The sequence below is a fragment of the Oncorhynchus masou genome, chromosome 1 (genome assembly GCF_036934945.1).
Source record: "Oncorhynchus masou masou isolate Uvic2021 chromosome 1, UVic_Omas_1.1, whole genome shotgun sequence".
Taxonomy (NCBI): Eukaryota; Metazoa; Chordata; class Actinopteri; order Salmoniformes; family Salmonidae; genus Oncorhynchus; species Oncorhynchus masou.
In genome coordinates this window covers 61,091,863-61,113,869 of record NC_088212.1, presented here as the reverse complement: position 1 = coordinate 61,113,869, position 22,007 = coordinate 61,091,863, and the positions used below count along the sequence as shown (strand labels likewise).

The 22,007-nt window shown below is 42.1% G+C and overlaps 2 protein-coding genes across 2 annotated transcripts; both read left to right on the top strand.

Annotated features, from left to right (window-relative positions):
• The first annotated feature begins 203 nt into the window (after positions 1-203).
• LOC135547505 (neuropilin and tolloid-like protein 2) lies at positions 204-13,969 on the top strand. Its single transcript, XM_064976579.1, has 9 exons — positions 204-571; positions 2,999-3,055; positions 3,198-3,344; positions 5,058-5,306; positions 5,621-5,668; positions 5,971-6,098; positions 6,766-6,994; positions 12,135-12,248; positions 12,375-13,969. The coding sequence occupies exons 1-9, from the start codon at positions 562-564 to the stop codon at positions 13,037-13,039; spliced, it is 1,647 nt and encodes a 548-aa protein (XP_064832651.1). The 5' UTR covers positions 204-561; the 3' UTR covers positions 13,040-13,969.
• Positions 13,970-15,130: 1,161 nt separating this feature from the next.
• On the top strand, positions 15,131-20,481 carry LOC135547514 (dnaJ homolog subfamily A member 2-like). The gene is made up of 9 exons (XM_064976590.1): positions 15,131-15,266; positions 16,432-16,491; positions 16,625-16,851; positions 16,987-17,067; positions 17,250-17,383; positions 17,488-17,684; positions 18,441-18,585; positions 18,703-18,830; positions 19,120-20,481. Exons 1-9 carry the CDS (start codon positions 15,189-15,191, stop codon positions 19,303-19,305), a joined length of 1,236 nt encoding a protein of 411 aa, XP_064832662.1. The 5' UTR covers positions 15,131-15,188; the 3' UTR covers positions 19,306-20,481.
• Positions 20,482-22,007: the final 1,526 nt, after the last annotated feature.

The following is a 22,007-nucleotide window of genomic DNA, read 5'->3' as shown; positions in this document are numbered from 1 at the left end:
TTTGTATTATATCATAAATGGCTCTGCTCAATTTTACCAATATAATCCTTTAATGCAACACTGGCAGAGGAAATACTTGTACGCAGGGAGAAACGCAGCCGATTTTACGCTCGGCGATGGGGTGCATGCGTACAAGCAGCTCATTCACGCATACATCGCCCAGAGCTTAAATGAGCCTTGTTTGGTGCCATTACTTCAGTTCAGCCACAGACCACTCTGTGCGCGTCTCTCGGATACTTCTGCTCAACCTCACTGGACAATACAACCTACTTTAATAATAGCATATGTTGCATTTGGATCTACAAGACACCTGTCTAGATGGAATTAACGTTGTATCTAATACTTATCGGGAGTGGTTGAAGAAGAAGCGCTTGTTTTCCTCAGAGGAAGTTCGGAGTGGATGGTTTTCTTTCTGACTATGGAATTAAGGCGATCAATGAAAAGTTGGATTGTATAAACAGCGACTTATTGCTTTGGATCCATAAAATGGGAAAATAAAGCGTGTAACTCCCCAAGCTTAAGAAGGAGAACGTATTTGGGACCACCACACAGGGAGAGGAAATGCACATAGGTGAGTTTAACAGAGCATCCGAGTGATTTTTAGATCGTATTAAGAACCACTGATATTATACAGAAGGTTAATCACTCGTATCGGCTGTGATGTAATTCATCACCTTATTCTTCTGCAATATAAGCGAAATGTATGCCTTACCAAATGTATGCCGTTGTATTTTCTCTTGCGCCAAGTTGTATTGTGTTCTTCATGTTTGCAAGAATCCTAAATCCCTGAAAGGCATCGCCATCTGCAGGTTTACTTCTATTCAGTTATATGTTCTATTAGCTTTAATATTACTTTTATTTTTTACTGCAAGGGCTCGTCTTTGAAACGTGCAAATATCACATTTTATAGGGTAGGATATTGGCACAAGGCTACACAATCCGGAAGAATGCGTTCCAATTTAGGTTACTTTTCTATTAACACCTAAGGTCGATGTCCGCGTCACCGCTGAAATCTAATTAGCATAATGAAAATCCAAATGGTAAAGAAAAATCCGTCAATTTAAACTTGATATCTTCTTTTTTTTGCATTGGCTGCGTCTCAATCCACTTTGTAACACTTTTGCATCTATGGTAAAAGGTGACTGAGCTTGAGACAGCTCCTGCTGATTCGTGCAACATCTGGGACAAGGCCACAGCTGCGGTTTGCAGCTCATTTTAAGCCACCATATTATGCTGTGAAATAATGGTGTTTTGTACTGTATGCCTATTATTATTATTATTATTATTATTATTATTAAACACACCTAGATTGTAAACTACACCGAATCGTATAACCGAGGGCGAGAACCTCATTGAGTTCACTTCAGTAGGACTGGGCTACTTCGGTCATGAAGGGCACAAAGTCTGGTCGGCTACGTATTATCAACAAGTTACTGTAGCGATCTAATAACCCTGTTTTTTTTATTTTGTAATATATTGCAGAATCAGAATGCATCATATTTATGCTTTTTGGTTTCATTTTAACCAAGCAATGTGGTAGGCTATCCATTTGTATTTGAAACGCTCTCCCACTCATGTTCTTCCGGTAGCTATTTCGTAAAGGCATTCAACCTTTTTAAATCAGACTTTCAGGTCCATTCAAAACTGTTTGAACCAACTGTGTTCTACAATGAATTCCTGCCATAGACTGCTTTTAGGAGGTAGTTACACTCTCAGTGGTCCCCCATAGTGGAGTAGTATCCAGAAAGGGCAAATCTATGTGAATAGCCTTATAGTCAGGCCATGCATGGAAAAGTGTGTGTGTGTGTGTGTGTGCGTGCGTGCAGTTTGGCCTTCAGCGTCTCAAGGCTGAGAAGAGGGAGGCTGTGTATGTGCGACTGGGTGTGTTGGTGGCTATAGTCAATCCATGTTTCATTATGCATCTGTCAGGCTCCCCGCTCACGTTTTTAATGTGATATAAGCAGTGCAGTCTATTAAAATCCATTGGGGGTAAACCTACATCGCCTTATCTGGAGAAGACAGTAGTGTTGTGGGCTGAAATGTGCACAGGGGTACGGCGAGCAGTTTTAGCACTGATATTACACACAATGCAGTGCTGTTGCTGCTCTCTCCCTGATGCCTGTCTCTCATTATGGTATCACGTCTGTGAGCCTTATCCTATTTGTTCTGGTGCTGTCTTCATTCAGGAGGCTGGAGGGTTGGTGATGCTCTGACAGGCCTGATGATGTGGGCCTACCAATGAGTGGTCCCTGATACACCATCAGAGGACAATATGATAACACATACACAGCCTTCTTGATTTATCTGTGAATGGAGGAGATGGCTCTTTAGGCGTCGATCTGAATTCGGCTTCAGGCTTTAGGTTGCGATACGTCTTGGGTCCGATAAGATGCTTTTTAGATAAGCTCTCAATGGCACAACCTATGAAGTACAATGGTAGGGATACATCTACAAGACCCAAGGATCAATATTCTGTCAAGTATTGTTTCATGTCCTACACACTTGGTGTTCATGAATTGCAAGATGCATCTTTAGTGTATGTTACTGTCAATGTCGTAGATCATTGGTTCTTTCACTGTGTGTGTGTGTGTGTGTGTGTGTGTGTGTGTGTGTGTGTGTGTGTGCGCGCACTGTTATGTTAGGTTATTATGGATATAAGCAGGGCTATAGTTCTTAAGGATGCCTGGTTTAGCCCCTGCGTCAGTTGTTCCAATCACACATACACCATTTAGTAACAACAACAAAAAAGGTTTATTATTATCTCACCCGTAAGAAAAGAAGGCATGTTTCTCATTTAAACTGCCTATCTTTAACTAGCCAATTTCAAGCTTCACATAATTGCTTTTTTAATAAGGGATGTGTGCCACACTGTGTTAGATTGCCTATTATTTCAACACTTTGATTAAATTGTTTTTACCTTTTCCACTCGTATTAGACGTTTATTTTATGAATACATAACGGTGCAAACCATTGACATTTGAATGTTTTTCTATTGCAGCCTGGGTACTCCTTATTCTGATAGAAGAGGGACTTGCCCTGGCACAGAGAACAAAAGGTGGGTCTCCTGTTAAGGGGAAATAATTGGGCACGTTGTAGCGCATAGCATTTTCAGTGGCAATGTCACAAGAAATTGATCTAATCCCATACATATCCCAATTCAAACATGGGCTTGATTCTTTTCACTCTCTTTTTCTCAGAGTCCATTTCTCAGAATGAAGGCAGTCCACCTCAGAATCTTAATGAATGTGGCATCTGGGTCCGCAACATCAACGGGGGAGTCTTCACGTCCCCCAACTACCCCAACACATATCCCCCTAACAAGGAGTGTGTTTACATCTTGGAAGGTACATTTCTGTTTGTGCCCTCCCTCTTTCACACACACACACACACACACACACACACACACACACACACACACACACACACACACACACACACACAAATGGCCTCAGCAGTGCCTTAGAATGTGGATAATAGATGCTTATTGGTTTGTTGCTATTTTGTCAGCATTTCAGTCACTAGATACACCTACATCCAAAACCTATATTTGTGTGATAAAACTCAACCAAGACAAAGTAGGCTGCAGGAACTGATAGTGTGATTTCATCAGTCGGAGAAAAATGGAAGACTTGGTGAAGCTCAAGGGCTCCCCCTGTGGAAACATCAACAAGCATAGCCATAGAACCTACCTTGACAAAACGGCATTGACAATCCAAATTATCAATGTGCATATACAATGAGCAGGGCTAAACCAGGCCAATTTTCCAGATCAGCATGACTCAAACCCAGTAATGAATTGCATCGCTCATCTCCAAAGGTCTTAGGAGGATGAGACACTCAATACTGATCACAGAAGTGTCAGTTAAACAGGTTTATATTTCACAATATATGGCTTTGTTGAATGCATTCCAGATACTTATTGTCTCTCAGATGATGTGACTCTTGGTTAGTGATTGTGTATTTATTTGATTGTTTCAGTGTGTTGTTGTATTGAGTTATCAAGCTAAGCTATGCAACACTATATTTGGTATGTAGCTACTTTGAACTGAGAGCTCTTGTTTCTAATCCTTACCAGGGGAAATATACATGTGATTTAGTGTTGGGATAACAGTAGTGCCAGTTTGGCTGAATCTGTATGGTAGGCTTCCCCTTTCATTCCTGTTCTTAAAATAATGACATTATGGCTTCCCACATTCCTTCAAAGTACAGCTAATTTGTTTTGGTGTGTGAGCTGACATTTTTTTGTGTCGGTGTGGGTGAGCTAGTGACACAATTTGTCTTTAGGTGTGTGTCTGAGCTGTGACATCATTTAAATGGTGGTATCAGTTGTTTCAGTTCAAAGGCATTGCCCTCTCTTATAAACGTTTCTACCGTTTGCCATTTTATCATAGCAGGCAGTCTGATTCATATGTAATTCATCTATAAAGACAGGAATTAGCTGGCTTTTAAAAAAAAAATGGTGTGTGCAACTGGTAGCCATGTTGATTCTGGGAGGTTACTTGAGCCAGTCATTTAGGGTGTGATTTACATGACAAGGACTTCTAAACTCAAATGAATGGTTGAGGTTTTGTGTTTTTGTTCAGAACCTGTAAGGAAACATGCTGACATGTCGTGCCAAGTCATGTGTGTATGCATCAGCACATGTGCATTAGTGTAAGGGCTCAATTCAATCCGTGTCACCGAAGTTCAGTGCAATTGAAATGTAAATCCCACACACCATCATAGCCATGGTTAAAGCTGCATATGCCGGCTCAATGAGAATTTTTATTTTTTTATTTTTTTATTATAGAGCTGAATTCGGCAATAAGGCTTGAATCGAGCACTGAGTATGGATACCTTTCTGTGTTTATTCAGGCATCCATAAACTGGCTGTGAATATGAGTAGAAAACAGGAGTTTAGCTGTTACCATTTTTTACATTTACATTTTTATTAAAAAAATTTAAAAAAGTTTCTGTGCAGACTGAGACCCTGCTGTACAGGTAAACACAGTCCATGGAGCAAAGCCTTTTGGCAAAAACCCAACACACCCCTCCTCCTCTTCTCTCACCTTCTCCAGCTCTCCCTCGTCAAAGAATCCAGTTGGCCTTTGATAAGAACTACTACATGGAGCCCTCCTTTGAGTGCCGCTTTGATCACATCGAGGTACGGGATGGTCCGTTCGGCTTCTCACCGATCATCGACCGCTTCTGTGGGTCGAAGAACCCAGGCCTGGTCACCTCCACGGGCCGCTTCATGTGGATCAAGTTCAGCAGCGACGAGGAGCTGGAGGGTGTTGGGTTCCGTATCAAATACACCTTTATAGCAGGTACACGTTCTCAGTTAGAGCTAGCCTACTGGGCATATCCTCATTACATACACAGTCATAGGTGTGGATAATGAGGACAGCAGCACAGCCACAGATTCACGGTCAAAGGCCTCATTTATCTTGTTTGTTCCCATCCAATTTTATACACTAGGACACTGAAGTCAGCGTCTCACATCGGGCCACAGATATTTGCCCCCAATGGCCTTCCCCAGTTTATCTGGCTTCCTTTTTAATGAGATCTTCTCACTTTTCTTTACTCATAAATTCCAGCTCAGTGTATCAAGACTCGTGTGCTTTCCTATTTATAATTTCAGACCCAGATTTTCATCTGCACGTGGGTGGACTGTTAAACCCGATTCCAGGTAAGCTCTTCAATATTTCACCGGTTTGTCCGATCCGATTTGAAGAGCTCTGTGCTCTAAAGCTTACTGGGTGCTATCTTTCACTGACACATGCTCTTTCACACACAGGCACCTCTCTTTTTCCCCTCTCTCTCACATTCTCTCTTTCTCTCTCCCTCTATAACATCTCTCTTGTCAATTTGTTCCTGTTTTTCTGTCTCTTCCCTTATGCTCACCTTTCCTTCTTCTAGGCAGAATATATATCTTTTTTTCTTTTTCTTATATATGTTTTCCCCCTGTCCTCCACCTTTCTCTCCCCTCAGATTGTCAGTTTGAGATTGCTGGCTATGATGGTGTTATCCGCTCCAGTCAGGTAGAAGAGGAGGATAAGATTAAGACTGGTGATGCTCTGGACTGTATCTGGACCATCCGCGCTCCTCCTCAGTCCAAGGTGAACAGCTTGTTCCCCCGCTCCTTCTCTCCAGTGGCTAAATGGGTCATCACGTCACTCACTGCAGAGATCCAGCCACTGAAAACACACCCATTGATTAGAACACAGGAGACTGCGAGTAAGACATGCCAGTCCCCTGACCCCCTCTCTCTGCTGTGGAAACAATGAAGGGCATCTCAAATTAGCAGTAGCCTAACCAGGGCAGCAGGTATTAGGCCAATGTTGCAGAAAAACAGAATCAGCAGTATTGGGAATGAAGCTAAAAGCAGTCACTCGATGTCTGCAGTCTTACGAGTTCAAATGTGCTAAAGAGGCTGGATTGTTCCTGGCTGAATTCACAATGTGCTCTCTAGAACGATACAGCAACAGTTCAGGTATTGGCAAAATGTTAAGATTAGAGCCTTTCCTGTGGGTGCAAAGCATCAATCTTGTGCTCAAAAGATTTTATCTCTTCATCTGAGGTCAATGATTCCCAGTGGTTGTGTGCTGTACAATTAGGCTAAGTCTACCAGGATAGGCTTAGCCTAAGTATGAGTGTATTATCCTTCAGTTCCAATATCCCTTTATAAATGCTTCAATTTTCCCTTCATTTTGGGTTTCATTTCTTTCTGAGTGTCAGCTGGGTCGCCATGGTTCTGTGTTGTAACGTGGTGATTTCTGGCTGTAGATTTACATTCGGTTCCTGGAATACCAGATGGAGCACTCCAACGAGTGCAACAAGAACTTTGTGGCCGTGTACGACGGCAGCAGTGCCATCGAAAACCTGAAGGCCAAGTTCTGCAGCACCGTGGCTAACGACGTCATGCTAACCAACGGGGTGGGAGTGGTGAGGATGTGGGCCGACGAGAAGAGCCGACTCAGCCGCTTCCAGATGCTCTTCACCTCATTTGTCGACCGTGAGTGTTCTCCTTATTTTTTTTTTCATAAAAAAATAAATAATCTTACTTGCAGTTATTGTGGGCAATCTGAACCAAGAGTTAGTATGGAGAGGAACATTTACGATCAGTTTTGGTACGTTATCAATTGGCAGGTCCTCTTTTCTCGTTATTTTTTTTATTTATTTTTTATTCCCATGATTTAGTGGTCAGTATTTTCTCCAGACACACAGCAGATTTCTGAAAGGTTGGAAGAGATAAATGGGGCCAACTACCCATTATTCTTCTTGATTTATTGACGACATCTACATCCTCTGAATAGTAAATAAGTAACTGACATTCAACTCTCATTTTAGAAATGGAAAATTTAATTAAAGTGGCATACTAAGCAGTGATATTGCAAAGCCAATTCTTTTCCCCGTCCTTTGCTGAGTACCTCAAAGAAAATGTTATTGATATGCAGGTAACAGTGAAAGACATTGGCCATGAATATGGTTCATCGTTCACAATGGACAAATGGGATTTATCTTCCATTGATGAATGGAAAAGCTAAATCATTTGAAAATAGTAATGAAAAATAATATGAATTGTTATTTTGATCAGAAGCTCTGCATTAAGCTCTGCCTTATGCATGGCAGATGTTGTATGTAAAATGCATTTCAATGGAGGAAATGGTTGAAAACGTTTTTTTTCCCAAAACATTATATCCATTGTCAGAAATGTTAGTAAATTCGCTTTTTACGTTTAACCCTTTACACTCTTGACCAAATAGACAATTATATATTGAAATGTAAGTCTACTATATATTTATTTTATTCACCATAGACAAACGGGCTCATTCTGTTTAGAACAACCGAGGGTGTGACACCCTACTGTCTTGTAGTTTGACATCAAACATAGTGGACTCACGTATATGACGTGGGTTTCGTGATATGGAAATGTAAAGTGCACATTTGAACTCACAGGTGTTTGACATGCTTGAATGACATCAAAGTTGTATTTATTCTAATCCTCAACATCTCATCTTTCAAAATACATGAAGTTCTCTTAATAACTTGCATTTCCCTCACTCAGACAACAAACATTTGCAAATATTGCCCATTTAGCGGGAAGGATTGGGTAAACTTCTTGTTATGTGCCGTGCTCAAATTCAGAACGTCTGTCAGTCAAAACCCATACAGCGCTGTGAGGCGCAGAGCCTGACCTCTGAAGTTATTTATAGCATGTTACTGCACAGCCACTGCGTTCAGATTTAGGTGATTATCAGTGCCAAAATCTGCCATTCTCAACCCGTTTATAGGTATGAGTGTGAAGGGCTATTGATAGAAATTGGTGTGCCCCCCCCCCCCCCCCCCCCAGATCTAATCACGGCATTGAGTTTTTAAATATCAGACTAGTATTTGCTTTAAACATATATCACTAGATGGTTTCGTTTCAGAGAGACAAATGGCAATGTTTTATTGCAAAACAAGATATCCGCCTCACTCTCAGAAGAAAGTAGTCCTGCAAGATTTTATACAATCAAATGTGACAAATAATTACATGTTTATTAAAGAACTGTACAAATGATACATTTGTGACATCTAAATACAAATAAATGATATACACACAGTACCAGTCAAAAGTTTGGACACACCTACTCATTCAAGGGTTTTTCTTTATTTTGACTATTTCCTAATTTGTAGAATAATAGTGAAGACACCAAAATTATGAAATAACACACATGGAATCATGTAGTAACCAAAAAAGTGTTAAACAAATCAAAATATATTAATAGCCACCTGTTGCCTTGATGATAGCTTTGCACACTCTTGGCATTCTCTCAACCAGCTTCACCTGAAATGCTTTTCCAACAACATTGAAGGAGTTTCCACATATGCTGAGCACTTGTTGGCTGCTTTTCCTTCACTCTACGGTCCAACTCATCCCAAACCATCTCAATTGGGTTGTCTCAATTGGGTTGAGGTTGGGTGGTTGTGGAGGCCAGGTCATCTGATGCAGCACTCCATCACTCTCCTTCTTGGTCAAATAGCCCTTACACAGCATGTAGGTGTGTTTTGGATCATTGTCCAATTGAAAAACAAATGATAGTCCCACTAAGTGTAACCCAGATGGGATGGTGTTTCACTGGTTAAGTGTGCCTTGAATTTTATATGAATCACTGACAGTGTCACCATAGAATCACCATCACACCACCATCTCCATGCTTCACGGTGGAAACCACACATGCGGAGATCATCCGTTCACCTACTGTGTCTCACTCACAAAGACACGGCGGTTGGAACCAAACATCTCAAATTTGGACTCATCAGACCAAAGGAAAGATTTCCACCGGTATAATGTTCATTGCTAGTGTTTCTTGGCCCAAGCAAGTCTCTTCTTATTGGTGTCCATTTTAGTAGTACTTTCTTTGCAGAAATTCAACCATGAAAGCCTGATTTCACGCAGTCTCCTCTGAACAGTTGATGTTCAGATGTGTCTGTTACTTGGGCTCTGTGAAGCGTTTTATTTGGGCTGCATTTTCTGAGGCTGGTAACTCTAGTGAACTTATCCTCTGCAGCAGATGTAACTGGGTCTTCCTTTCCTGTGGCGGTCCTCACGAGGGCCAGTTTCATCATAGCGCTTGATGGTTTTTGCGACTGCACTTGAAGGAACTTGACTGACTTTCATGTCTTAAAGTAATGATGGACTGTCATTCTCTTTGCTTATTTGAGCTGTTCTTGCCATAATATGGACTTGGTCTTTTACCAAATAGGGCTATCTTCTGTATACCAACCCTACCTTGTCACAACACAACAGATTTGCTCAAACGCATTAAGAAGGAAAGAAATTCCACAAATTTAACTTTTAACAAGGCACTCCAGTTAATTAAAATGTACTCAAGGTGACTATCTCATGAAGCTATTTGAGAGAATGCCAGGAGAGGCTAAGCTGTCATCAAGGCAAAGGGTGGCTACTTTGAAGAATATTTGTTTAACACCTTTTTGGTTGCTACATGATTCCATATGTGTTATCAAAATTATGAAATGTCTTCACTATTAATCGACATTGTAGAAAACCCCCTGGAATGAGTAGGTGTGCCCAAACGTTTGACTGGTACTGTATATCAATATAGTAATATGAATTTTGGGCTCTGGTTAAAAGTAGTGCACTATATAGGGAATAGGATGCCCTGTGGAACGGGACTAACTCTAACCAAACACCATAGCATGAGGTTAGATTTATGATGGGTTTCATTTATATGTTAAATATACAGGATACGAACATTGCATTCCAGCTAAAGTGTTTTTATATATGCTGTATGGATATGTATATATGTGTGTGTGTGTGTGTGTGTGTGTGTGTGTGTGTGTGTGTGTGTGTGTGTGTATATACACATGTATGTGTATGTATATGTGTGTGTGTATGTATATACACATATATGTATGTGTGTGTATGTTTATGTATGTATATGTATATATATGTGTGTATGTATGTATGTATGTATGTATATGTAATATATATATATATATGTATATGTATGAGGAGTAATATTTTACATACTCATATGTACCCATAACCATTAATTTATCATGGAAAAAAACCCCACAATGAATTAGTCGATATAGCGTTTTGGAAATAAACTCTTCAGTTGTTCCTCGACCACACTTTTCATTAAATGCCTGAATAATCAGAGATATATTAATTGCTGTATTCATTTTGGGTATTTTTAAATATTTTTATTCCCACTTAACGTAACGGTTTTCTTGAGGTGAAGGAAAGGCGGACCAAAACGCAGCATGGTTATTATTCATGGTTCTTTAATAAAGAAACTATACATGAATAGACTAACAAAACCAAGAAATGTGAAAAAACAAAACAGCCCTATCTGGTGCAAACACAGAGACAGGAACAATCGCCCACAAAACCCAACACCAAACAGGCTACCAAAATATGGTTCCCAATCAGAGACAATGACTAACACCTGCCTCTGATTGAGAACCATATCAGGCCAGACATAGAAATAGACAAACAAGATATCCAACATAGAATGAATGCCCACTCAGATCACACCCTGACCAAACAAAACATAGAAACATACAAAGCAAACTATGGTCAGGGTGTGACACTTAATGACCTCGCACATCCATCTCCTGGGCGCAGCAGCCCACGTTCTCTTGTAAGAGAGCTCTTAAAACATTCTGACGCATATTAAACATGACCACATATTTCACAATGATTGCCTTGCTTTTCAAATTCATGTTGTCCCGACGTCAGAGACATTCAGCTTAGTAATCAGTCAAGGCACTTTTACCCGCATCATCACCTTGGACATTTTTGTCCTTATCCTTCTCAGAACACCACTGACACACTTAGTCCTGTGCATCATCATTTTTATTACCTCTGTGGTTCTGGGTTCTCTCAGAACCACAGATGGGGAACACGAACCAGCGCTGACACCCAGAGAGAGTGTCTTTTTGAATGCGAGAGATTTCTAATCGGTTTGGAAGTGAGCACGTAGTCAGGGGAGCTCTACGCACTCAAACGGGAGACGAACGGCGTGTTATGACCCCTTTTTCCCCTCTGTCAGAACCGCTTAGCCTCGCAGCAGTGGAGGTGAATGGTTTGGTGTTCGGCAACGTGCCCTAAACATCGTGTATGTGTCAGGGGTGCAGTGGTACCTGGTGGGGGCTAGTGTCTACCTTGCTGTAGTACTGTCTGATGGGGTTTGAGAGGTATGTGTGGGGAGGGGGATTTGGGGTGGATCTATCAGAGAATGAGTGGAGTGGGGTGGCAGGAGGAAAGGGGATGTAAGTGTGTGGCGGGGGCATCCTGTTAGGACCCACAGAACCAGCCTCGCACATCCATCTCCTGGGTGCAGCAGCCACGTTCAATTTACCAGCCTTCTTGGCTGTCTCGTGACTCGCATTGTAAGAGCTAGTTTAATCTGGAGTCTCAGCGCGCCTGGCCATCTGTGCCTCGTGATGGCCGTCTAAATTGATTTACTGCACTCCATACGCTGTTTTCCCCTCTACACGGTGGCTAGGAGAAGCAGCCATTTCAATTGCCAATCATGTCATGCAAGCTGTAAATGATGATGTATGGTTTTAAGTTGCAGACATCTAGCATTTTATTGCAGTGGTTTTCATCTTTAATAACTTTACCTTGTCTCTTGTTTCAGCCCCATGCAATAGCAACACATTCTTTTGCCATAGCAACATGTGCATCAATAACTCCTTGGTGTGTAATGGGGTACAGAACTGTGTCTACCCCTGGGATGAGAACCATTGTAAGGGTGAGTGAAACTTTAAATTTCCTATGGGATACTTTTAATCATTTTGTACTTTTATCGCGTGGTAAATTGACTTGACAACCAAACCATTACAGTAGACTTACTGTTTTTTTTCCGCCTCACAAACAGAGAAGAAATCAAATGGCCTGTTCCATCAGATCACTAATACCCACGGCACGGTGATCGGCGTGTCTTCAGGCGTGGTTCTAGTCCTACTCATCATCTCCATCCTGGTCCAGATGAAGCAGCCCAGGAAGAAGTTGGTAGCTCGCCGGCCAGTCTTCAACAAGGCTGGCTTCCAGGAGGTCTTTGACCCTCCCCACTACGAGCTCTTCTCCCTCCGTGACAAGGAGATCTCCTCTGACCTGGCCGACCTATCAGAGGAGCTGGAGAGCTACCACAAGCTGCGCCGCTCCTCCACCACGTCTCGCTGTGTCCACGAGCACCATTGTGGCTTGCAGGCCTCGGGGAGCAGCTTGAAGCAGAGCCGCACCACCCTCAGCTCCATGGAGCTCTCCTACCACAACGACTTCTCCAAGCCCCCGCCCATGAAGACCTTTAACAGCACCTATAAGAAAAGCTGCTACGGCTACAAACAGACTCATGATTGCGCTGAGAAGGTCATTGAAGACCGCGTCATGGAGGAGATCCCCTGTGAGATCTACGTCCGCGGCGGAGCGGCCGGGCCAAGTTCTGGACCAGGAGGCTGTGGTACCCTCAGCTCCCGCAACGGGGGCCGCAATAACACCAGCATCGTCGACCCCCAGCAGCGCTCAATGTCCATGGACTTCTAGGTGAAGAGAGGAGAGGGGGAAGAAAAGGAGAGGAACCTGACTCATTTATTTTCTGTTTTCCTTCTTTTGATCAGTTTAATAGGGAAGACTCTCGCATGCAGATTCAGCCTTTCCCCTGTATGCTCAAAAGAACTGGACACTGCCACACAGGAAAACAGAGACACCGATGAAAATTTACTTTAGACTGTTTGCTGTATTTACATTCATTCACATGTCAAGCACAGATATATTATTCTTCTCATAACTTATTTTCGTCTTTATTTTCGTCTATGTACTGTATATTAAAACCAGAGTATCAAGCTTCATGTTGTTGTTTGGCTTTTCACCCATTCATTTGATATTGTTTGATTTGATAATGTGCATATATGATGACAATGATTTGAAGCGGGTTATGATTACCACACACACACACACACACATCCACACACTTGCAGAGCCCCAATGAATATTCCATGTCTCGAGAACACCGTAAATATACATTCAGAAGTGTCAGATTTTCATGTATAATATCTAGACAGATGTGTGCTTTTTAACATCTTGGGTCCATTTGGGGATTTTTGAGTTCAGATGTGGACTATAGTGGTGAACCCAGAGGGAATCTATAACGGGATTGGGATGCCCACACAAACTCGCCTGTTACAGGGTTGAGTTTCCATGAACTTTTGACAAGATAGATGAGCTAAAAGGGTAATATAGGAGTGGATAACAAATTCAGAGTGATGTGAAATAGTAGCCTAAATAGTTTAGCGACTTTTATTTCAGAAACATTGTTATACCTGAATGGTGGAATAAGGACTTCAGATTGTGTCTTCTGAGCTGACATTTAAAACAAGCACAACCTGTTGCATCAGACAGACATGGGCCACCATTTATTATTTCAATCATTGGTTGTAGGATTTCATTGTTTCATTAAAAGAGACCTTACTCACCTACCTGTCTGCCTTTCATTTCATAAGTAAACACTGACAGTTGCTCTACATAATAAATAAAAAAATACCAAAACCCCACAACTTAATGAATTACCATGATTTACTCTGCTCAGTCATATAAAAATGTATTTATATGATTATATTATACATGGAACTGATGTAATAAAATGTTTGAGTTTTGTGCAACCATCCTTTTAAGAGCCCTCTTCAATCAAAATGAACTATGCAGCATGCAGTGTATAGGATCTTATGTCCATTCGTGTCTGTAGTAATCAATGTCAATTAAATATAATTTCACTTAATTTACTGCAACATGATAGTCAGAAGAGACACACAAAACACAGAGACAGACATCAGTCATAGAGGCTGATTCTCTCTCCACCAACCAACATCCCAACCCCCTATCTCTACTGTCATGTTGCATTAGACAATATGAGAGGGCTTAGGGCTTCATCCATCTTAAAAAGGCAGAGGACAGACAGAGGGCTACTAGTACCAATGGGGTCTGAAGCTACAATGAAGCCCTCTGAAAGCCACAAAAACCATATATGAACTCTATGAACGTAGTGACAGAGGTCAACAGAAGGTGCTGTGATGCTGGTAATTCTCAATCTGCTTAAATTGAAATAGACCCACAGTAATCTAATACTCAAATTATCTGTCACAAAGTTATGGGAACTCAAGTGTCCTTTTGTCCCAGGTTCCAGCCATTACAACACCTCATGGATACGATACACAGTTCATATTCCTACCAACATAGACCCAATGATATGATTCTGCCGGGCCTAGATGTAAAGATATGGTAGACGGTGTCAACCAAGAGAGGACAAATTACTCCTGACGCACATGCAGAAATATACAGACTGTGCAAATGCTGTGTGTGTATAAGTGCATGTGTGAGCTTGTATGTGTGTGTTTGTGAGTTTGTCAAAGTTTCCTCTTTGAGGGGAATTAGCTTGGTGTGTGATAAGATGATAAAAACAGACACAATGTCACTAAACTGGTGAGCAATGTAAAAATATCTGAATCAATTTCACATGTATAATAGAGAGGAGAAAATAGATTAGGTGAAAATAAGGAAGTCAATATGTAATTGAGATGCACCCTTTTTTAAAGCCAGGAGAAAGGTTCAAATTGACGCAACGTATGACGTTTTCGACCGGCTCTTCTTCTTTCTCTTTTCACTTCTCGTACAGAAGGTCCTTCCCTTTAGCTCCATCATGGCGAACGTTGTCGATACTAAATTATATGACATCCTAGGGGTGTCCCCCACTGCCACTGAAAATGAGTTGAAAAAGGTAACGTTTATTGTATCGAGTCAAATTAAATCTAGGTGCTGTGGGGTTTGAATTGTAGGTAGAAACAGGTTATTCTGGCTAAAAGCTATTCTGGCCTAGAAACGTTAGTCAGAGCTAGCTAGCTAGTCAAACTAGCGATGTTCCTAGCCAACTAACGTTAGCGTCAATCAGAAAATGATAGTACGGGATACACATTGTACAATCATTTATCTACCTCAATGTTTTAGATAATTACCTCTGTCTTTGGCGCAAAGTATTTGGGTGTTAGTACTTTGCGTTTGTTGGCGCTAGCGTTCAGTTTCAATGATGGCATCTCGCGTATAACGAACGCTTTCGAGTAACGTTATATATTTTTGTAAAAGTTAGCATGCGGTTGGTAGCGAGGACGTTCACACTATCGCTTGTATTTTTGTTTATAGTCCGCATAATACACAATATATTGTTACATATTAAACCACTAATGTATCAACGCGTTTGATAGCATTGGATTAGCAGTTGTTTTGTTTACGTTTTTCCAGACTGGTGGTTGCTAACTAGTTAAGACAATGGTTAGCTAGTCACGTTAGCTAGCTAACTCTCGTGCGTCTGTCTGCTGATAACAGATACGATGCGACCGAGTCGCCTCATACCAGGTTACTATAGATAAGGTACAATATCAAGGTTACCCCGGTTTGATCTTTTAATGTTAGCTAACGTAGTGTGTGCCGCCTAACTAGTTAGCTGGCTAGTTGCGTTATTTAGCCGGCTAGCCTACGACGTTAACTCACGTGTTAACAGTTTAATTCACAGTAATGGAATTTTGGGGCCAAATCTTCAGGTCAGAGATTTTTGGGGTGATTATGTTGGGGAAGTTCTGATGGATCGCTGGTTAATATAGATTTGGTCATTATTTTAATTATTTTGCCAGTCGCTAACTTAAGTCATTGAGAGAATAGCTACTGTTAGCTTTCTTCCGCAGTTTCAAGCTCAATTTACTAGTTAGCTAATTTAGGGAGGCTAACGTTACTGTAAAAAGGAACGTCCGATTCCTGTCAATATTTCACTGATTGCTACTACGGGGATAACGTGGAAAGGGTGGTGGTTATACAACTCATTGGCTAATGTTGACTAGCATAAATAATCGAAACCAGTGCCTTGAACTTTTGTGTTTTGTCTTTTCTTTCAGTCATACCGGAAGCTAGCAAAGGAATATCACCCCGACAAAAACCCAAATGCTGGCGACAAGGTATTGAAATTGCATGACATTTTTTGGGGGGGTGGGATTCAACCATTCCTTACACTTCTGAGTAGCAACATAAATGTTAACACATATCCGTAGATGTCATAGAACTTAATGTCCCCCTGTCTCCTTCAAACAGTTCAAGGAGATCAGTTTTGCGTATGAAGTGTTGACTAATCCAGAGAAGAAGGAGCTGTATGATCGCTATGGGGAGCAGGGACTGCGGGAAGGAGGTGGAGGTGGTGGGGGAATGGATGACATCTTTTCACACATCTTCGGCGGTGGACTTTTTGGCTTCATGGGCGGACAGGGGCGCAGCCGAAATGGTGGTAGACGAAGAGGAGAGGACATGGTTCACCCACTCAAGTAAGCTTACTCTATAGATTGGTGTCACAGATCTATTGAGCGATAATCAAATATTTTTTTATATTCTGATTACATTGTCTGCCTGTGGTTTCTATGACCTTGCTACTGGCTCCAATTATGCTCATTGTTTTTAAGAGTTTCACTTGAAGACCTGTACAATGGAAAAACAACTAAACTGCAGCTGAGCAAGAATGTTCTTTGTGGCACTTGTAATGGGTAAGTGTTTCCACATTCTTCCATTTGTATCTGCAACAATTTTTCCCTCAAAATTACTTCTCTAGCCCACATGAAGCAGTGTTCAGGTCTTGCTTTATCTGCCTGTCAATTATTGCATCATAAATGTTGCTCATGTAGGTTTGTTGGTGTTAGACAAAAAAGTTATAAATTCTTCTCTACAGCCAGGGTGGGAAGACTGGCGCAGTTCAGAAGTGTGTGGCCTGCAGGGGGCGTGGTATGCGCATCATGATCAGACAGTTGGCTCCTGGGATGGTCCAACAGATGCAGTCCGTTTGTACTGACTGTAATGGAGAAGGTAAGCAACAGTACAGTTTAGAAACCATAAACTTGTAGTACCCAGCGACGCATGAAAAGGCTTTGCCCCCTCAGACTCCTAAACTTCTATGGTTATACCCATAGGTGAGGTGATCAACGAGAAAGACCGCTGTAAAAAGTGCGAGGGCAAGAAGGTTAGTAAGGAGGTGAAAATCCTGGAGGTCCATGTCGACAAAGGCATGAAGCATGGGCAGAAGATCACCTTCGGAGGGGAAGCTGACCAGGCACCTGGGGTTGAGCCAGGAGACATTGTCCTTGTCCTGCAAGAGAAAGAGCATGAGGTAGAGATTAACTGCTGTGCTCTGGACACCATGGTCCCCACTCCTTAAGACTATATCTCTTGTTGACTAAAGGCAATATTACAATGTAGAAACATATTAGTGAAGGTGAAACATTGGTGTGTAAACGTGTTATTACTCAGCTGTTATGTCTCATTTCTATGAGCACTTGAGTAGTATAGATGGATAATGTTGAATGGCAGCTGGTTAACCAAAAGCAGCCAGCTGGCTGAGTTGGGTCCTCCAGCACTCTTGACTGGGATCTTTTGGGAGCAGATTGCAGTGACGGCACAATGCTGCCCGGCCAATGTGAACATGCTGTAATCCAGTTTCCAGTACTGGCCTCCCACCCTCTGAGCCCCCTGCATGTCTGGCATAACTTGGTATTAGTTATAGTCACGGGTGGCACATCGTTCCTAATCCTAGAGTCCTAGCATTTCCACTCCATTGTGTCACCTCCAGACTCTCACTCCTCTGAAGATGGGAGAACACACATGTTGATGGCACCAGCCTCTCATGTGGAGAATAGGCCAGTACAGGGGAGTCAATGGGAAGGGGAGACAATACTCTGACAGGATGTATATGCACAGCTTCCTGTGGCTATTATCTTATATTCATTACGTACAATCAGCCAGCAGTATCGGTTAGTCCTCAGGTATACTTTGTTACATTTCCAGCAAATGTTGGTCATTTTAAATTGGCCTAAAACAACCTCTCTATTACTATATTGAGACACTGCCTGTTTTCTCATGCCAACAGACATACAAAAGAGAGGCCCATGACCTGCACATGACCCATAAGATTGGCCTTGTTGAAGCACTTTGTGGATTCCAGTTTACGTTGAAACACTTAGATGGCAGACAGATTGTAGTCAAGTACGCTGCTGGCAAAGTCATTGAGCCAGGTAAGATTTTGATCTTTGTATTGGTTTTACATATTGTAGATGAGACCACAGCATGTGACTATTAATCAATGCAGTATGTGAAAGTAATGTTTCTATGATGCAATGTTTATTTTACAGGCTCGGTCAGAGTTGTGCGAGGCGAGGGGATGCCACAGTACCGTAATCCATTTGAAAAAGGAGACCTGTATATTAAATTTGATGTGCAGTTCCCAGACAACAACTGGATCAGCCCCGATAAACTCAATGTAAGTCATGATGGACTATGAAAAGCCTTTCTTGTGTCCGTTTCTGTCACAGTACCTGTTCTATTATGGGATTGAAGGTCACAATTTGATCATTCATAACGAGATTAGGATTTTGACCCAGACCATACTGGTTATGTTGAGCATTGTTTGATGGTATTTAAGAGCTGAGGTACCACACAAGTGTTTGATTTTTAAAATAAGTGCTTTGCAGTGATATCTGCATGCTGGATAGGGGGCTTTGCTAACTAGACATAACATTTTAAAAACTGTGGCCCTCTGTAAACCCCAGGAGCTGGAGGACTTGCTACCAACACGTGCCGAGGCTCCCATAGTGTCTGGGGACGCGGAGGAGGTGGACCTGCAGGACTACGACGTCAGCCAGGGCTCGTCTGGAGGACGACGTGAGGCCTACAACGACAGCTCAGACGATGAAGGAGGCCACCACGGCCCTGGAGTGCAGTGTGCCCACCAGTAGCATCTGGCTCAGAGGAAAATGTACGTGTTGCACCCGTCCCCCGTCTTCCCATCACGCATCCCTCACTTTCCTTGTGGCAACGTCAGATAAGATGGAAAAAGGTCATTTCTCCTTTGCTTGGTGTGTAACTTGCATTTTTTTCATAGTATTTACAATAATTAATTTAAACTAACCATAAAATGCAGTTTTGGCCTCCACCTCTGGACTGTGAGGTGTGAGTTAAAGAAGGGAGATCCTGAAAGGACCCAGGACACAATCACATTTTTAGGTTTGTATGTATCTGTGCTTGATTTTTACCGCTTGATTTTTCTTTTTGTAGGTTTTTACTTTTGTTTTCCTTTCTATATATATATATAAAAATTCAAACATGACAACATTGTGTATAATATGAAAGTGATTGTCGGTGAGCGTTATCAGCTGCGCTAATACAGTGGTGTGATACAAATAGAAAAAAACACCTGTATTTGTCCTCAACCCTGGTGCATGTTAAGAACGCATTGGTTCCTGCACCGATTAAACATCCAATCTAACGAGAGAAGCTGAAAAAATACAATTTAAAAGCAGCTTAACTTCTGTGAAAAAAGGTTTATTAAGTTGTTAAATAAAAGTTCTTCAAATCTCAAACAGCAATACTTGATGTTTGTGATTCTGTCTTGTGATTGTCTGGGAAATGACTTACATCCGTCAGGAAAATTTCTTGGTTACCATCTGTCCTTTTTCATTAATGTTGATGGGTATCATAAAGAATGATAGAGACCTCTAGTGGCCAAAATAATCAAAGCTTGATGAGCTGGTTATTTGTGTTTACCAACTACAGTACCCACAACAGCACTCATGTTTATTGCCCTGGACAAACTTGGCTGATTCAGCTCATTGAGGGCTTGATTAGGTTTACTTGTCTGTGGCTACAACACAATGTGTGCTGTTGTGGATACTCATGGACTGGTGTTAGGAAACACTGCACTAGAGCTGCGTTTACACTTGCAGCCCAATTCTGATCTTCTACTAATTTGTCTTTTGACCAATCAGGTTGGCTGTTACCAATAATTGGTCTACCTGTGTAAACGCAGCCTAGGTGTCATGTTAATGTGTTATTACACTGAACAAAAATATAACTGCAAAATGTCAAGTGTTGGTTTCATGAACTGAAATAAAATATCATAGATTTTTCCCATACGTATAAACCTTTTCTCCACAATTTGTTTGCACATGTGTTTACTGTCTGAGCATTTCCCCTTTGCTGAGAATCCATCCACCGGACAAGTGTGGCATATCAAGAAGCTGATGAAACCACCAGAGCTGTTGCCAGGGATTTTAAAATTTAATTTCTCTACCATAAGCCACATCCAATGTCACATTAGAGAATTTGGCAGTAGGTCCAACTGCAGACCACGAACCACACCAGCCCAGGTCCTCCATTTGGCTTCTTCACCCACGGGATTGTTAGACCAGCCAACCGACAGTTGATAAATGGATTTGCACAACCAAAGAATTTCTGCACAAACTCGAAACGGTCTGACCTGACTTCAGTTTGGTGTCGTAACCAACCTCCAATGGGCAAATGTTCACCTTCAATGGCTGCTGGAGGATACTCTTTACGGATTAATCACAATTTCAAATGCACCAGGCAGACGTATGGCGTTGTGTGGGCGAGTGGTTTGCTGATGTCAACGTTGTGAACAGTTCCCCATGGTGACAGTAGGGTTATGCTATGGGCAGGCATAAGCTATGGACAATGAACAAAATTGTATTTTATCGATTTGAATGCACACCGTGACGAGATCCTCAGGCACATTGTCATGCCATTCAGCCGCCACCATCACATGTTAAAGCATAATGCATGGCCCCCTGTTGCAAGGATCTGTACACAATTCCTGGAAGCTGAATATGTACCAGTTGTTCAATGGCCTACATACTCACCAGACACGTCACCCATTGAGCATGATGGGATACTCTGGATCGATAGCGTGTTCCTGTTCCCACCTATGTTCAGCAACTTTGTGCCTACTACTCTACTCTGGCCGTGGAGGAGAGCCTACCTGACTACAGGTGACCATCTCAGATCAATTCCGACAAGGCGAGAGGTATTGACGACAGACACTTCGCTAACAGGCTGGGGAGCAGTGTGGCAACACAGGTCTGTACGAGGAGAGTGGTGCCCCTGCTGGAGGAAAGAGCATATTAACGTGCTAGAACATGATAGTTTACCTATCCCTCAATCATTTTCTGCCAGTTCTCAAACGTCCTGATACGATCAGACAACATGGACAGTGTTCCACATCAACCATCAAGGGCGAACAAGGTCTGTAAGGTCCCTACGGGTGGCCCAACAACTTTTGATATGGGCCCTACCACATCTGGCCTCCTTACGAGCCATTCATGTCCCAGGCAAGGTGAACAAGGAAGCAGACTTCTTGTCCTGATAGAAACCGCCCCCGGGGGACTGGAGACTTCACCCACAAGTAGTGAGGAGAATATGGCAGCGGTTTGGAATAACACATGTGGACCTGTTCACCTCAGAGAGAGCAAACATCCCACTGCTCCCTCTAGTTCTCTCTAGCAGAGTCCAAGAATAACCTGAACATGGATGCCTTAGCCCACAGAAGGCCTACTGTATGCTTTCCTTCCAACCCCCCCAATCTTAGCAATGCTGCACAGGGTCTTTTCATGCTCTGAAGAGCCCAACCCTCTACTGATTGACT

What these genes read in the sequence shown, in the direction of transcription:
- LOC135547505 (XM_064976579.1), top strand. An exon ending in CCTGGCACAGAGAACAAAAG is followed by an intron (nt 3,056 to 3,197) that starts GTGGGTCTCCTG and finishes TCTTTTTCTCAG; the next exon opens with AGTCCATTTCTCAGAATGAA. An exon ending in ACTGTTAAACCCGATTCCAG is followed by an intron (nt 5,669 to 5,970) that starts GTAAGCTCTTCA and finishes CTCTCCCCTCAG; the next exon opens with ATTGTCAGTTTGAGATTGCT.
- LOC135547514 (XM_064976590.1), top strand. Translation starts at nt 15,189, where the DNA reads ATGGCGAACGTTGTCGATACTAAATTATATGACATCCTAGGGGTGTCC. An exon ending in CTGAAAATGAGTTGAAAAAG is followed by an intron (nt 15,267 to 16,431) that starts GTAACGTTTATT and finishes CTTTTCTTTCAG; the next exon opens with TCATACCGGAAGCTAGCAAA. An exon ending in CTTTGTGGCACTTGTAATGG is followed by an intron (nt 17,068 to 17,249) that starts GTAAGTGTTTCC and finishes TCTTCTCTACAG; the next exon opens with CCAGGGTGGGAAGACTGGCG.